This window comes from Quercus robur, chromosome 12 (assembly GCF_932294415.1).
Source record: "Quercus robur chromosome 12, dhQueRobu3.1, whole genome shotgun sequence".
Classification (NCBI taxonomy): Eukaryota; Viridiplantae; Streptophyta; class Magnoliopsida; order Fagales; family Fagaceae; genus Quercus; species Quercus robur.
This window is the reverse complement of record NC_065545.1, coordinates 7095724-7112548: the sequence shown is the minus strand read 5'-3', so window position 1 is coordinate 7112548 and position 16825 is coordinate 7095724. Positions and strand designations below refer to the sequence as shown.

At 34.8% G+C, this 16825-nt stretch overlaps 2 protein-coding genes and 1 pseudogene across 4 annotated transcripts; 1 reads left to right on the top strand and 2 right to left on the bottom strand.

The window, feature by feature from the left end:
* Positions 1-12: 12 nt before the first annotated feature.
* On the bottom strand, positions 13-13302 carry LOC126708863 (uncharacterized methyltransferase At1g78140, chloroplastic-like). Of its 2 annotated transcripts, XR_007649280.1 has the most exons (9): positions 12957-13302; positions 12517-12620; positions 12274-12414; positions 11704-11785; positions 10737-10930; positions 10518-10629; positions 9684-9791; positions 9017-9272; positions 13-35 (listed from the first exon to the last, which is right to left on the bottom strand). XR_007649280.1 is itself a non-coding variant. In XM_050408843.1 (8 exons), exons 1-8 carry the CDS (start codon positions 13125-13127, stop codon positions 9132-9134), a joined length of 1053 nt encoding a protein of 350 aa, XP_050264800.1. In that variant the 5' UTR covers positions 13128-13302; the 3' UTR covers positions 8917-9131. The 2 variants fall into 2 exon arrangements, 1 of the variants encoding a protein (XP_050264800.1); XM_050408843.1 differs by lacking the exon at positions 13-35 and having other exon boundaries at positions 8917-9272.
* LOC126708862 (uncharacterized methyltransferase At1g78140, chloroplastic-like) lies at positions 308-5690 on the bottom strand. 2 transcript variants are annotated; one of them, XM_050408841.1, is made up of 8 exons: positions 4892-5690; positions 4490-4593; positions 4226-4369; positions 3614-3698; positions 2600-2793; positions 2392-2503; positions 1141-1248; positions 308-660 (listed from the first exon to the last, which is right to left on the bottom strand). In XM_050408841.1, the coding sequence occupies exons 1-8, from the start codon at positions 5060-5062 to the stop codon at positions 520-522; spliced, it is 1059 nt and encodes a 352-aa protein (XP_050264798.1). In that variant the 5' UTR covers positions 5063-5690; the 3' UTR covers positions 308-519. The 2 variants fall into 2 exon arrangements, with proteins under 2 accessions (XP_050264798.1, XP_050264799.1); XM_050408842.1 differs by having other exon boundaries at positions 4226-4366; positions 4892-5682.
* LOC126708075 (uncharacterized) lies at positions 6922-7670 on the top strand (annotated as a pseudogene).
* Positions 13303-16825: the final 3523 nt, after the last annotated feature.

The following is a 16825-nucleotide window of genomic DNA, read 5'->3' as shown; positions in this document are numbered from 1 at the left end:
TTTTTCCCCCATGTTCTCCCTATATTTAAATAGACCTATGATATATGAGATTCGATGGAAGGGTATTTACCCCTAATTTGAAAAATATGTAGCCAAATGTCAATGTTTTTAAACTCGATTTTAACAAAATCAAGTTACAAGTGGAATTCGACATTAATAATGTCGAGTTCTATGTATATTTTGCCATTTAAATTTTTTTGAAAATTTAAGTGGAATTCGACATTGCGAATATTGAGTTTTACTTAAAAATATACATAGAACTTGATTTTGAGGATATCGAATTTTACATAGAACTGGATTTTGTGAATATTGAGTTTCAAAATATGGGCATTTTGCTAAATAATTTCAAAATATGGGCACTTTGCTACATATTTTTCAAATTAGGGGTAAATATCCATTTTTCCCATGAGATTTGAACCCAATGTTTGGCAACAACATCTTATATAAATGTAGTTCTCTTAACCAAAAAAAAAAAAAAAATAGAGAAGACAGGGTGGACAGCAGCAGCTTGCCAAATCCTTAGATGGGTTTTGAAGCAGAAATCATCACGAAAAGCCCATTTCTTATACTTGTAAAGCCAACTAATCCACAGGCTGTGCAGAGATCTTGTAGTTCACGTTCAGATAGGAAGAAATGGCTGCCTGACATTGCCGCGATAATCTATAATAAGAAAAGTAAATTATCATCAGCCACATATCAAAGAAAACAAATATAATGATGACTGGAGGAAAACTCTTTAGAAAATTTTTTACAGGGCTATTTTGATAATGATATTGTCGAAAGAAGGCTGGGAAAAGTCATTCTAGGCTTTCTAGCTGCTTCTGAGCGCACAGATAATGACATTCTTAATTTCTTACTTTGAAAAACCTTACAGAGCAGCAATATAGAAACCATAGGGACATTCACTCTTATTTGGAAACAACTTAGAGAGCAATAATGTAAGAAACCAAGATGTTTGCCATTATACATAATACATCTTATATCCAGCAAAAATATAAGAAACCATGATGGCAGAAGATAAACAGGAATCAAGTCCCTTTGATCTAAACTATAATTGTTATGCCAAACTATCTATTCCAAAGGAATATTTTGACTTAAATCTCAGAAAGCCATGCCAGATTCAAAGTTGAAACAATATACCTGACGTTGTCTCCTCAAAAATGGGATAAAAGCAAAAGGCCCATCAAATATGTAGGTGGTAGCAACAAACACTCCGCCGGGTCGCAGAACTCGACTAATTTCAGCTACCTACAAAACCATAGCTACCCAATTATGTGAAAATATTGAATGTTGGGATCTTAGGCATTATAGTAATATTGGATGAAGTGAGGGGACTACAAACACGAGAAGGTGCGTAGTCTCCTCAAAAAATGGGAGGACAGAAAAAGGCCCATCAACTATGTAGGTGGTAGCACAAACACCCCACCAGGTCGCAGAACGTGACTAATTTTAGCTACCTACAAGACCATAGCTATAAATGGTAACAAATCTTGGAGGGCATGTCTGTATGCACCTTCTGGTGTTGTATGTGTGAATACTGAACGTTAGGATCTTAGGCATTATAGTAATACGGGATGAAGTAAGGGGACTACAACACCAGAAGGCGCATACAGACATGCCCTCCAAGATTTGTAACCATTGTTCCAATGAAATTAGATAGGATTCCTAGAAGCTAATGGTCCGTTTGGATTGAGAGGGAGGGAGGGATGGAAGTAGAGTAGAGTAGAGTAGAGTAGATTTAGTACAAAATTAGCTTATTTATCCAACTCTACTCTACTCCTCTCCACTCCCCCTCCTTTCCCCCTCCATCCAAACAGGCCATAAAAGAATTGCATGTAGATGTTTTTACATTTAGACTAACCAGAAAAATCTAATAGAGCATTTTTGACCCTTCACAACATATATTTTAAATAAGATTTCCCTTGACTAGAATAATGCATTTGGCACTTATTAGGGTCGGCCATTGAAACAACTTACAAGTTTAACTGCTCTTTCTTCTTTTTTTTTTTTTTTTTCTCTTTTATATAAGTATGTTTTGACCCTAAGGGGAGGGTGAAGGTGAGATACAAAGTTCAACAGCTCTCATGTTTCTTTCAATATTAATAACAAAGTAACCCACAAGAAAGATGTACAAGGAAATGTAGTCCAGATAATTGTAGGAGCAAATTCCATACAAAAATAGAAATGAATAGAAAATTAAAAAATTTCCACACAAATCTAAAAAGCATGTAAATATAAACCTTCCTTCTGGACAGCTGGGGTCCATTAATTTAAGGGAATCATTTTCCAAAAAAGAGCAGTGTGCGATATCAATTAATGAAATTTTTTTGGGGGGAACCCTGTGTAAGAGGAAAAATTAACTTCAAATCCATATATAGAAGAGATACTCACAGCTGTTGATGGTGAAGGCCAACACTGTAGAGCAGCACCAGCATGCACAGCATCAACAGAACTTGAAACAAAAGGAAGCCTAGAGATATCAGCTCTGACCAAGATTAAGTTCCTAACAGAAAACAAACTCACTCAGATTGAAAACTCAAATGATAATTATGAAAGTTCACTTGTCTTATGTAATGAATTTAAAAGTTAAACTCTGTACTCTTTTGGAAAAGTTTCCTCCTGCTTAATGAATTCATAACATTGCTGCAACATGTTCTCTGAGTAGTCCAGAGCAATGACAAGAGAAAACAATCCACTCTGGGCAAATAGTCTTGAAAATAACCCACTCCCACAACTAGCATCAACTATAATTCCATCTAAAGCTGGCTTCAAGGAATCCCTCATCAATTCAAACTGCAGCCAGATCACTACATGGTTAGTAGGTCAGCAACCCAAAGTGGATACATACTAAACAAAATCTACTAATTTCTGTATCTATTTTACACCACTTAAATATTATATGAGAAATATTATGAAATATATACAATTTCTGATAGCAAGCTTTTCAAATGGGTCCTTATGTATTTGGCAGCAGTAAAATTAATCAATTTGTATTTCCCTAAACTAACCAGATATAAGGCATTTCTCTCTCTCTCTCTCTCTCTCTCTCTCTCTCTCTCTATATATATATATATATATATATATATATAGTTAGAAGTAATTTCTTTACAAAATAAAAGATGCCCAATAAGGCTTTCCAACAAAAGGAAATCACACCCTCAACTGTAAGCTATCTAATAACTCTAAGAAGATGTTGCCTAAGACAACCTTCCACTCAACAAACATCTTGGTCAATATCGCTTGATAACATGAATTGGATGCTTTACACCATCAAATCTACTATTACACTCTCATAACTTCATCCACAAAATGCATGATGGGACAGCATTCCAGGTTTTAATGGTGCTATTCTAGAAACTGATTTTCACTTTAGATACAAAACATATGGGATGGATTGAATAAATTTCCACAGAATATCCAAGAAACCTTCATGTACTAAAAATCTGTTGACCATGCTTTCACCTGAGTTGCTCAAAGCTACAATTTCTTTTAAAAATTGTATAAGCTTTACATGCAATCCATAAAATAAACTATAATTGAAATTTAGTACAAAAGTATTTTTAAATCTTTCTGCAAGAGATGAAATAAAGAAATAGATAAATTTTCAAATCACCTCTTTCTCTGGGCCTGGAAAACTACCCCAGATAGAAAAACTTTGACGCCAGCCCCTCTCATAGAGAAAAGATATCAATGGGAACCTGATCTAGCAAACAACCAATAAACATGATAAGATATGCAAATCAACTCAATAACCATTATATGCTTCATATTAAACAACTGCACTGATGCAGTATAAGACAATTAAATGGATTATGCACAAAAGCACCTAAAGTTGCACCAGCTACCATATTTAGTCCATGTTCATGCACTATCAAACTCCGGAGGAGACGTAAATTGAACTCAGGACCTCCTACTCTGATACAATGTTAAATTACCGACTCTCTCAAAAACTTAAGCTATTAGGAGATGGTAAATTTAATCATTTAACTAAATAATTCTAACAAAGACAATACTATTGAGATTAACCCCAAAATGGAACCTAATAGAACTTATAAACACTTCATAAAACACTTCTAACGCGAAGAGACTGCAAGAATTTGCATCTAAATAATCTTCCACCCATCTGTTTCGTTCCATCTCCAATAAACCCCTACTCTAAAAAGTGCATCAAGACACTGAAGCCATTGTAGGTAACATAATTGAAATGAATAAACAATGTGGCCACCTGAAAAACTCGGTGGAAATTGGCATCCCCAGGCCATAGTCCTTGGTCCCACTAGCCACCGTCACGTCATAATGTGTTTGATTGCCATAGAATGACTTCTTACAAGTGTTACATTGTAAAGTAGACCCAGCTGCAGACTCTCTGCTTAAAATTCACAATGCAATCTGAAAAAATCAAACTTGTGAAAGCATAATGAATTGAAAATCAATTACATTGCATGAAATTTCCAAGCACCATTCCATTAAATTAAATGAAATTACTTACACAGATAAGACATGACTGCCAATCAACGTTAACGATTCGTAGCATATAGGACAAGCTAAAATGCTCTTGCTGCTGCTAACCTCATTTTCAACCACAATAGGTTCCTAAACATTTATAAAATTAAAATTAAAATTAAAAACAGAAAATTTTCAAGAACTTAATAGTCATATTTGTATAATATTTTTTTATTCGTACAATTATAATTGCAGTCAACAAATTATTGACTCTGTTTGGTTCCAAAGAATCCAGTAATCTCCGGTTAGTATCATTCAACCATACAGCCAAACAAGGCCTTCGCTTTTCCTCTACCATCCATTTCCTAATTTTCTTCCACTTTCTCAGCAGACAAACAGAAACATTAAGAATTGAAGAATTTGACAAGGAGGAGAGGAATTTGGTTACCGTTGGGGGCTTGGTGTCGACAAAGGCGGTTGAAGAAGCTCGAATTTTTACCGCGAAAATACGTTTATCGAAGAGTCGTGGACGCGCACAGGGTTTGAAGAAACAACGCCTCGAGTTACTGAGTATCCTTGGAAGCGACACACACGAGAGGTTGCTGATCACTGCCGCCATGACCGTTCTCTCTCTCTCTCTCTCTCTCTCTCTCTCTCTCTCTCTTTCAGTTAGTTAGTGAGTGGTTTGAAATTTCAGTTTGTTTGGAAAAAAAGAATAAAAATTCAAAAGCATAGAGAGAGTCAGAGATAGAGGAGCAGTGCCAGTGATTAGTGAACGTGTTCCAATATTTACCTCAATTTTCCTTTTCTCTTTAGAGATTTTCTTCTTTATAAAACATTTGCAGCAAAGAGAAACTTAGGGAATAACTCATGCACATAGGTTTACAGCAACTTGGAGCCCCTTTTCATCCCTCATTCATGACCCTAAACAATTGTATTTTATTTTATTTTTTGAATAAATTCAACAGTTATAAGAGGAGAATGTAGAGTTAAGCTAGAAGACTCTTGACTTAACCCTAAACAGAAGCTGTGTATGTGATATTAGGGAACGCAAAATAGTTTATTAAGATAGGAAATGTAAGCAAGAGGTTGGCAATGGAAAAGTGAGTTGAGTTGGAGTTTCAACTTTGAACAACAGCTAGAGTGGCAGATTGATAAATTTCCTAGAGCATTTTATAATATCCAAGAGCTTCTGTACAAAATTTCTAAATCTTTATAATTTGAATTTTAAAGTTTGACCTTCTTTTGACATGCTAGAAGATGCTTCCTCTTCCATCTATCCTCTGATGGTTGTCAAATCAAACAAGAACAAAACCAGTAACGAAACCATGAATGAGCATAAAGATTCACAATTTTATGTAGGCGTTAAAAAACAGTGTCCGTGTAAAATGTTTTATTCATAATAAATTTGTGGTCAAAATACAATTTTGGTCTCTAATTTATGTGTCCAATTTCAATTTTGTTCCTAAAGTATTAATTGTTTCAACAGTCACTCAAGTTTTAAAAATGCTTAAATATGACCCTTAACCCTGCCTCACCATCATTATGCAAACCTCAATTATTGACGTGATGTTGGGCCATATATTGGTCTCATAAAATCAGAACACATGGAGACACGTGACTCGAACGTTAGACACCACAATATTTTCTATTTATTATTTTTAAATATTAAATTTACTTGTCTCCCTCCATATATTCTGATTTTGTGATATGAGAATGCGGCAAAATAATGAAATATACAATGTCAGTATTGTAACGACATGTATGCCAGAAAAATAAAAAAGAAAAAGGAAAAAGACTCACATTTGCTCGATGGTTATAACTTTATTTGTGTTTGATGGTTACAATTTTGTGTTGTAGGCTACTACGTGACATTGAGAAAGTATTTCTTGAGATGGGTTCATGAGACCTATGTCTCACTGACATGTGCGTCCCATTTCAGTGAGACATGGGTTTCATGAGCTTGTCTCATACAAGATTTTTCCTTCGACATTTGGCTCAAGCTGATTCGGTGGTATATAATGTGGACGCAAGTAGTGGTATGTCCTGTTATGCGCCAATGGTACCTTACCCAACTTGTACATTGGGTGTGAGATGATAATTGCACATGCTAGAGCCACTTTTTTTTGGTTCCTAAAAAAGAAAAAAAAAATTTACTTGCATAGTGATGGTAAGGCAGGGGAAGGGTAAAATTGAGGCACTTTTAATAACTAAATTGAAACAATTGACAATTCACGGATATGAAGACCACAATCATATTTTGACCCAAATATTTATATTTTTTACTCTACAAATATATACGGTTTTAGAGCTGTACAAGTGAAGTGCATATCCTAGGCATACCGGATGATTGTGTTCTCTTTGAAGTTATTTATCTTCTGTGAAACGGGTGGCCATGTCTAGAGCTTTGAATGGGATTGGCCTTGCGCTAGTTTCACCTGCAATTCAGTCCCTTGTAGCTGACTCAACTGATGACAACACCGTGGTACAGCTTTTGGGTGGCTTCAACTAACAGGCAACCTTGGTTCAATTATTGGTGGACTCCTCTCAGTATTGATAACTCCAATAACATTCATGGGAATTCCTGGTTGGAGAATTTCCTTTCATCTTGTTGCAATCATCAGTGTTATGGTCGGTGTTTTGATCCAACTTTTTGCCAATGATCCTCGCTTTTCAGATTATAATGCAAAAGACAGAGATACAGTTAAGAATAAATCTTTCTGGTCAGAAGTGAAGGATCTGGTTCAGGAAGCGAAGACAGTTATTAAGATTCCATCTTTCCAGATTATTGTGGGCACAGGGTGTCACTGGTTCATTCCCATGATCAGCTCTGTCATTCTCATCTATGTGGTTAGAGCTTTCTGGCTTCTCACATGAGAAAACTGCACATTCCTCATAGCCCTGTTTTTGATGGGTAGTTCCTTTGGGAACCTATTTGGTGGTAAGATGGGAGGTATACTTTACTTTCTACTCGTCTCCCAAATTTTTGAAGGATAATTGTAGCACAGACAAGCTCAGCATCAGCTATCCCTCTAGCAGCAATACTTTCGCTGGCTTTACCCAATGATCCATCTTCTGGAGCAGTCCATGGTTTGGTCTTGTTCATTGTGGGCTTCTGCATATCCTGGAATGCTCCAGCTACAAACAAGTTAAGTCTTCCACACTTATCTTTTCCATTTCACCTGCTAAAATCATTTCACAAATTTAAGATTTATATACACAAATAATCTGATAATGTCACTAAGTACTTGGGTTTCTCATGTAAAACCAAGCCATGATCAATATGACCAGAATAATCATAGAAGTTGCGACAATTAAGTTATTTATTTAATTAAAAAATAGTAAAGAAGAACAATAAAGACTTGCTTCAGATGAAATTATTTCATTATTGTGTGATCCCAAAGTCAATCAATCATTTATCACAGAATGCAAAAACTGACGAGAAAAATAAAATATTTGGAGAGAGAGAGTGACAGAGAGATAAATGCCGGCACAAAGAAGCCAAAATTCAAGCTTTTGGCAAAGGGGCAAGACAAAAAAGATTATTCATTACTAGTAAGCTGACAATTTTTGTCAATGAGCTATAGTTCAATTTTTGACCTTTTTCCAGCCTTACGGAATTTTCAGAGATAGCCTGTCTCCCAGCTATGGTTTTACTAGATGATCTTAATTTGTAGAATTTAATGAAATATTTCCACATCTTAGTCATAAAATGGATTGAATTGTATACGTGTATCAGTGTGCTTTCTTCAAAGATGGATTGATTAGCAGAGTCATAAGTTCTGCTAGAAATTATTCTAGTCTCTTCATCCATTATAATGAAGCTTGCCTCCACCACAGTATTAAATAACTTGATAGTTTGAACTCTGAACCCTCTACCAATTGTGTGTGTATGAGAGAGAGAGCGAGAGAGAGAGAGAGAAAGTGGAGTTTTAGGTATGATAATAAGAGAATTAGATTGCGCATCGACTTGAAGTCGATCTAATATTAGATGATGAATTTTTACATTGCAAGTTGCAACATACGTTGTGATGCCCCAATTTGATTGATTGTGTGATGTGTGTGGGTGTGTGATGAGTCCCACATCAGGTATTTACTGAGTAAATCTAGACTTTATTAACAATTATAAAGAGCCTCAATTGTGACTAGTTCTTTTAAGGTATAGCACAGATGTGGCTACTTACCCCACAAAGTGGGCCCTAACGAGGACGTTAGGGATTTAAATGGAGGAGATTGTGATGCCCCAATTTGATTAATTGTGTAATGTGTGTGGGTGTGTGATGAGTCCCACATTTGATATTTACTGAGTTGAACTGGACTTTATTAACAACTGCAAGAAACCTCAATTGTGACTAGTCATTTTGAGATAATTATATTTCTTAACAGATAACAAAAGGTCAAAAATGACCCTGAGATAGTCCAATAACTAACATGTATAAAAATTTTGATTTGATTTAAAAAAAAAAAATAACAGAAGTTATAAGCTTTCACCTTTATTTGCGTTGCACAATCATCTTATGACAAATTTCATTTACATAATTGGACACCATGATCTCTCTATATTTAAAAGGACCTATGATATATGAGATTCGAACCCAGATGTTTGGCAACAACATCTTATATAAATGTAGTTCTATTAACCAAAAAAAATTAGAGAAGACGGTGGAGAGCAGCAGGTTGCCAAATCCTTAATTGGGTTTTGAAGCAGAGATCATCACAAAAAGCCCATTTCTTATACTTGTAAAGCCAACTAATCCACAGGCTGTGCAGAGATCTTGTAGTTCACGTTCAGATAGGAAGATATGGCTGCCTGATATTGCCGCTATATTCTATATAAAGGAAGTAAATTACTACCATCAGCAACATATAAAAGAAAACAAGTACAGATGACTGAAGGAAAGCTCTTTAAACAATTTTTTGCAGCCCTATTTTGACAATGATATTCTCAAAAGAAGGTTGGGGAAAGTCATTCTAGCTGCTTCTAAGCGCACAGGTAATTGCATTCTTAATTTCTTATTTTGAAAAAATTTAGAGAGCAGCAATATAAGAAACCATGATATTTGCCATTATATACATCTTAAATCCAGAAAAAATATAAGAAACCATGATGCCTGAAGATAAACAAGAATCAAGTCCCTTTGATCTAAACTATAATTGTTATTCCAAACTATCCATTCCAAAGGAATATTTTGAATTAAATCTCAGACAGCCATGCCAGATTCAAAGTTGAAACAATATACCTGGCGTTGTCTCCTCAAAAATGGGACAAAAGCAAAAGGCCCGTCAAGTATGTAGGTGGTAGCAACAAACACTCCGCCAGGTCGAAGAACTCGACTAATTTCAGCTACCTACAAAACCATAGCTACCCAATTATGTGGAATTATCAAATGTTGGGATCTTAGGCATAATAGTAATACCGGATGAAGTATGGGGACTACCACACCAGAAGGTGCATACAGACATGCCCTCCAAGATTTGTAACCATTGTTCCGATGAAATTATATAGGATTCCTAGAGGCTAAAAGATCCACATGTGGATGAGTTTTTACATTAGACTAACCAAAAATCTAACAGAGCATTTTTGACCCTTCACAAAATATATTTTAAATAAGATTTCCCTTGACTAGCACAATGCATTTGGCACTTATTAAGGTCGGCCATTTAAACAACTCAAAAGTTCAACTGCTCTCTTTTTTCTTTTCTTTTTTGATATGTTTTGACCCTAAGGGGAGGGTGAAGGTGTGATACAAAGTTCAACAGCCCTCATGTTTCTTTCAATACTAATAACAAAGTTACACACGAAATATGTACAAGGAAATGCAGTCCAGATAATTCTAGGAGCGAATTCCATACAAAAATAGAAATGAACATAAAATTAAAAAAATTTCCACCCAAAGCTAAAAAGCATATATATATATATACCTTCCTTTTGGACAGCTGGGGTCCATTTGATTTAAGGGAATCATTTTCCAATAAAGAGCAGTGTGTGATATCAGTTAATGAAAATTTTTTTGAGGGAATCATCTGCAATAGGAAAAATTAACTTCAAATCCATATATTGAAGAGATACTCACAGCTGTTGATGGTGAAGGCCAACAGTGTAGAGCAGCACCAGCATGCACAGCATCAACAGAACTTGAAACAAAAGGAAGCCTAGAGATATCAGCTCTGACCAAGGTTAAGTTCCTAACCAAAAACAAACTCACTCAGATTGAAAACTCAAATGATATTTATGAAAGTTCACTTGTCTTATTTTTTTTAATGAATTTAAATTTAAAAGTTAAACTATATACTCTTTTGGAAAAGTTTCCTCCTGCATAATGAATTCATAACATTGCCGCAACATGTTCTCTGAGTAGTCCAGAGCAATGACAAGAGAAAACAATCCACTCTGGGCAAATAGTCTTGAAAATAACCCACTCCCACAACTAGCATCAACTATATTTCCATCTAAAGCTGGCTTCAAGAAATCCCTCATCAATTCAAACTGCAGCCAGATCACTACATGGTTAGTAGCTCTGCAACCCAAAATAGATACACTAAAAAATATCTACTAATTTCTGTATCTATTTTACACCACTTCAATATTATATGAGAAATATTATGAAATAGATACAATTTCTGATGGCAAGCTTTTCAAATGGGTCCTTATGTATTTTGCAGCACTAAATGAGTCGATTTGTATTTCCCCAAACTAACCAGATATAAGGCATCTGTGTGTGTGTGTGTGTGGTTAGAAGTAATTTCTTTACAAAATAAAAGATGCCCAATATAGGGCTTTCCATCAAAGGGAAATCACACCCTCAAATGTAAGCAGCTATCTAATAACTCTAAGAAGATGTTTCCTAAGACAACCGTCCACTCAACAAACATTTCAGTCAGTATTGCTTGATAACATGAATTGGATGCTTTAAACCATCAATTCTACTATTACACCCTCATAACTTTATCCACAAAATGCATGATGGGACAGCATTCCAGGTTTTAATGATGCACTCTAGAAACTGATTTCCACTTTAGATACAAAACATATAGGATGGACTGAATTAATTTCCACAGAATATCCAAGAAACCTTCATATACTAAAAATCTGTTGACCATGCTTTCACCTGAACTGCTCAAAGCTGCAATTTCTTTTAAAATTTGTATAAGCTTTACATGCAATCCATAAAATAAACTATAATTGAAACTTAGTACGGAAGTATTTTTAAATCTTCCTGCAAGAGATGAAATATAGAGATAGAAAAATTTTCAAATCACCTCTTTCTCTGGGCCTGGAAAACCACCCATAGAAAAACTTTGACGCCAGCCCCTCTCATAGAGAAAAGATATCAATGGAAACCTGATCTAGCAAACAACCAATACACATGATAAGATATGCAAATCAAGTCAATACCATTAATGATTGCTTCATATTAAACAACAGCACTGATGCAGTATAAGACAATTACAAGGTTTACGCACAAAAGCACCTAAAGTGGCATCAGCTACTATATTTAATCCACGTTCATGCACTATATATGACATAGAAGAAGAAGCCAATAATACCAAGGTTGACAATGAAGGACTTAAATACACATTGAAGTTTCTTTATACAGAATCTGAAATAAGACAATACTATCGAAATAAACCCCAAAATGGAACCTAATAAAACTTATAAACACTTCATAAAACGCTTCTAACGCGAAGAAACTAGGCGAATTTGCATCTAAATAATCTTCAACCCTTCTGTTTCTTTCCATCTCCAATAAACACCTACTCTAAAAAGTGTATGAAGACACTGAAGCCATTGTAGGTAACACAAGTGAAATGAATAAACAATGTGGCCACCTGAAAATCTCTGTGGCAGGTGGCATCGGCGCGCCATAGTCCTTGGCCCCACTAGACACCGTCATGTCATAATGTGTTTGGTTGCCATAGAAAGACTTCTTACAAGTGTTACATTGTAAAGTAGACCCAGCTGCAGAATCTCTGCTTAGTAAAATTCACAACGCAATCAGAAAAATCAAAACTTGTGAAAGCATAATGAATTGAAAATCAATTACATTAAATCAAATTAGTCAAATTACTTACACAGATAAGACACGATTGCCAATCAACGTTAACGATTCGTAGCATATAGGACAAGCTAAAATGCTCTTGCTGCTGCTAACTTCATTTTCAACCACAATAGGTTCCTAAACATATATAAAAATTAAAATTAAAATTAAAAACAGAAAATTTTCAAGAACTTAATAATCATATTTGTATAATATTATTTTTTATTTGTATAATTGTAATTGTAATTGCAATTTAGAACAGTCAACAAATTATTGACTCTGTTTGGTTCCAAAGAATCCAATAATCTCCGGTTAGTATCATTCAACCACACAGCCAAACAAGGCCTTCAGTTTTCCTGAACCATCCATTTCTTAATTTTCTTCCACTTTCTCATCAGACAAACAGAAACATCAAGAATTGAGTGTACTTTCTCAAATTGAAGAATTTGACAAGGAGGAGAGGAATTTGGTTACCGTTGGGGGCTTGGCCTCGACAAAGGCCGTTGAAGAAGCTCGAACTTTTCCCGCGAAAATACTTTTATCGAAGAGTCGTGGTCGTGCACAGGATTTGAAGAAAAAGCGCCTCGAGTTACCGAGTTGACTCGGGAGCGACACAGACGAGAGGTTGCTGAACACTACTGCCATAACCGCTCTCTCTCTCTCTCTCTCTGTTAGTTAGTTAGTGATTTGAAATTTCAGTTTGTTTGGAAAAGAGAACAAAAATTCAAAAGCAAAGAGAGATAGAGGAGCAGTGCCAGTGATTAGCGAACGTGTACCAATATTTGACTTTCCTTTTCTCTTTGGACGTTCTATACTTCTACCGTAAATTTTAGAGATTTTCTTCTTTATAAAAAAACTTTTTTTTTTTCTGAATTAAAAAGACGCTTTTGTTTTGTATGGGGAAGAATGGGCTCTCGAGTCGACCTCCACCGGAGAGCAATGGCAAGAATTGATTGTATAGTGTAGGGACAAATTCGGCAATTAAACACAACCTAGTTAATCAGCCCAAAATGAATAAAACAGGGATTTTTCAGAAAATAACTACAAAACCCAAACAATATCATTAGTTAGGAAACGTTTGAAACTATTTTGGAATATAACAACTCGAGTTCAGAGGGGGCGATTTCCTGGGTTTTTTATTTTATTATTGCGAGAAATCGAGTTGAAAGAACTCGACTTCTAAGCCTGGAAAACGAGTCCAAAGGACTCGGTTTTAAAGCATGGAAACCGAGTCCCTTGCACTCGGTTTCAAAGCCTGGAAACCGAGTACACTACACTCGTTTTCTAGGCTTAGAAACCGAGTCCTTCGAACTCGGTTTCTTTGTATGCAAAACCAGTCCAATGACTCCCATCCCACAGGCGAAGCAGAATTTCTACAACAACAGAACTCAGATAGGCATTCAATTGCTTGCAACAAATTTGATTTTTCTGTTGTTATATATGGGTTTAATGCATCCCTTCTTTTGTGAGTTACTTCGCCAACCACTGAGGGAGAAAGATGCGAGGCGGAGACAAACCGACGGAAGCGAAAGGCAGCGACGGCGACGGTGCCGGCGAAGGAGCGACAGGCTCGGAATCTCGTGTGAGAGTGAGAGAGAGAGACTGAGAGTGAGAGGACTGAGAGAGAGGGAATGAAAACTTAGCTTTTTTTTTGTGTGTTTGGTGTGTGTTGAAGTGCTGTTTGGTTTTTTTGAGTGCGTGAGGCCTGCGATGGCGTGGGTGCTTTTTTTTGAAAACAAACCAAGTTCAATGAACTCGGTTTGCAAGAATGGAAACCAAGTTCAATGAACTCGGTTTGCAAGAATGGAAACCGAGTTCATTGAACTCGTTTTCCAGTCATACAAACCGAGTTTATTAATCTCGTTTTCTAGTCTTACAAAACGACTCCTACGAACTCGATTTCTGGCATATCAGACCCACAGTGCAAAATAGGAAAATCGAGTAAACCATACTCGATTTTATAGCATACAAGTCGTCCCCTCTGAACTCGAGTTGTTATATTCCAAATTAGTTTCAAACGTTTTCTAACTAATGATATTGTTTGAATTTTATTGTTATTTTCTAAAAAAATCCAATAAAACAAGTCAATTCTTCTAAATAAAATAAAAGAACAAGCAAAAATCTATCTGGTAATTGATTTTTTTTTTTGTCTTTTTTATATTTATTTTATTTATAATTGTTTATCAAAATAATTATAATTCTATAATTATAAGTTACAATAGATGTCTTGACAACACAGTAAGATGCCAATCAATAGAATAGAAATTAAAAGATTAGATCATGCAAATAATTAAATGGGTAAATTGCAAATTGCACCTCTAAAATTTGCTTGGATTTTACATCCTGAAATTTCAAAATTTGAATTTTACCTCTTAAATTTTGGGGTATTTGGATTTTATACCATAATATTTCAGAATTTGGATTTTACTCTTTAAAGTTTGGAGGTGTTTTGATTTTACACCCCAAATTCTGAAACTTCAAAATGTAAAATCCAAACACCTCTAAAATTTAGGGGGTAAAATCCAAATTCTAAAACGTCAGGGTGTAAAATCTAAATTCTAAAATTTCAGGGTATAGAATCTAAACACCCCCAAATCTAAACACTCTCAAACTTTAGAAGTGTAATTTGCAATTTACGCTAATTAAATTAAGAAGAGGAAAAAAAAAACAATTATTTTGCTTTCTATAGAATGAGATAGAGTTCAATTCCTTCCTAATTGAGTTTTGGATTATCTTCGCTCATTCATCCAAATTTTTAGGATGTGATATAGAGTTCAATTCCTTCCTAATTGAGTTTTGGATTATCTTCACTCATTCATCCAAATTTTTAGGATGGTTTAGTATATTATTGGAGAAAAAACGTAGAAACAAATTCTTAGATGTTGTTTCTCTAATTAGTGAATTAAAGTTATACTTATTTATTTGATGAATCGATAGTTAGGAGGGGGATTTAAATCCTCAATGTCATCGTTGAAAACACTAGGAAGTACCAACTAGTTCAACTACTAAATTCTTAGTAGTTCAATCTATATTTATACAGTTTTATTTTAGTCTTAGAAGTTATAACTAAAAAAAGAAAAGGTGTTTTTGGTCCCCTCTAAGCATGCTCCCAACATATTAGTAATAATTTAAACCTGAATGTGAGGACGTTCACTAAGAGCTTTATAGTTTTGGTTGGCACCTCCTGGTATTTGAAGCATCCACGATTCAAATTTTCTCACTCCAACTATCAAATTAGGGGGGTGGTGGGGGAATAAAAAGAGCCTTTGTAGCTAGTGGCGAGTCATAATTTTAGTTTTGCAGGTAGGGAAAAATTAAAAGACAATATAAAAGAAAAAACCTAAATATATTAATAATAAAATATATATAAATAATTGCAAACAACTATAATTGTCATACAAAATCTAATATAAATGTAAATTATAATTTATTTTTATACCTACTATAATTTAGTCAAAGTAAGAGATTAATTTAAATATATATGGTGTAGACTAGACATGGCAAAACGGGTCAGAATTATTTGACCCAAATCGTTAAAAAAATTCGCTAAAAAAATATTTAAACTACGTCTGGATGCTAAGTGCATAAAGCACAAAGCCTAGAACCAATAGATTATAGATAAATGTCCACACTTCACATACATAAGACAAGACAAAACAAGACAACCCATTTATTAAAAAAAAAAAAATCTCATTCAATTTTATATGACACTTCACAGCTCTGAGCTCACAACCTTGACTCACAATTCCAATCAAATGTAGTCTAGTACACTAACCTACTCATTATTTACTAACACAGTAAATGGCTAGACTTAAGGGCTTGTAGTTGATTCTTAAGAAAAAAAAAAAAAAAAAATTGTAGTAGCTATAGTCCACAAAGGCTAAAAGGCACAAACCGCTAAGAGGTAAGAGCTTTTAGCCTTTCACAATTTCAATCTTTAAGAGAAGACTCTTGCATCTCTACTGTTTTCCCGCCTCTACTCTTTTCTCTCTGCACCTCTACTCTTTTTTCGGCCTCTATCATACAATTTTAATTCTTTATTGATTTGCTTTCGTGGTACCTTAAATTATATTAAAATATTGTATTGTTGATAAAGATGCTGACGAAATTGGTCAACTTGAGCTACAATTTGCAAGTATGAGTATTTGCAGTGCTGAATCTGCTACCAAAGTTGAGTAGATTGAGATTGAGGTGTAACTCTTATAAAATATTTACTTATTATTCTTTACTTAATATGTTATGTTTATTCTTAAATTTTTTTTTTTTTGTTTAGTTTATCTTTCTAAATTATCTAACTTTACTATTATTTTAAATGCAATAGGAACATGTGTACTTAAGGAGGC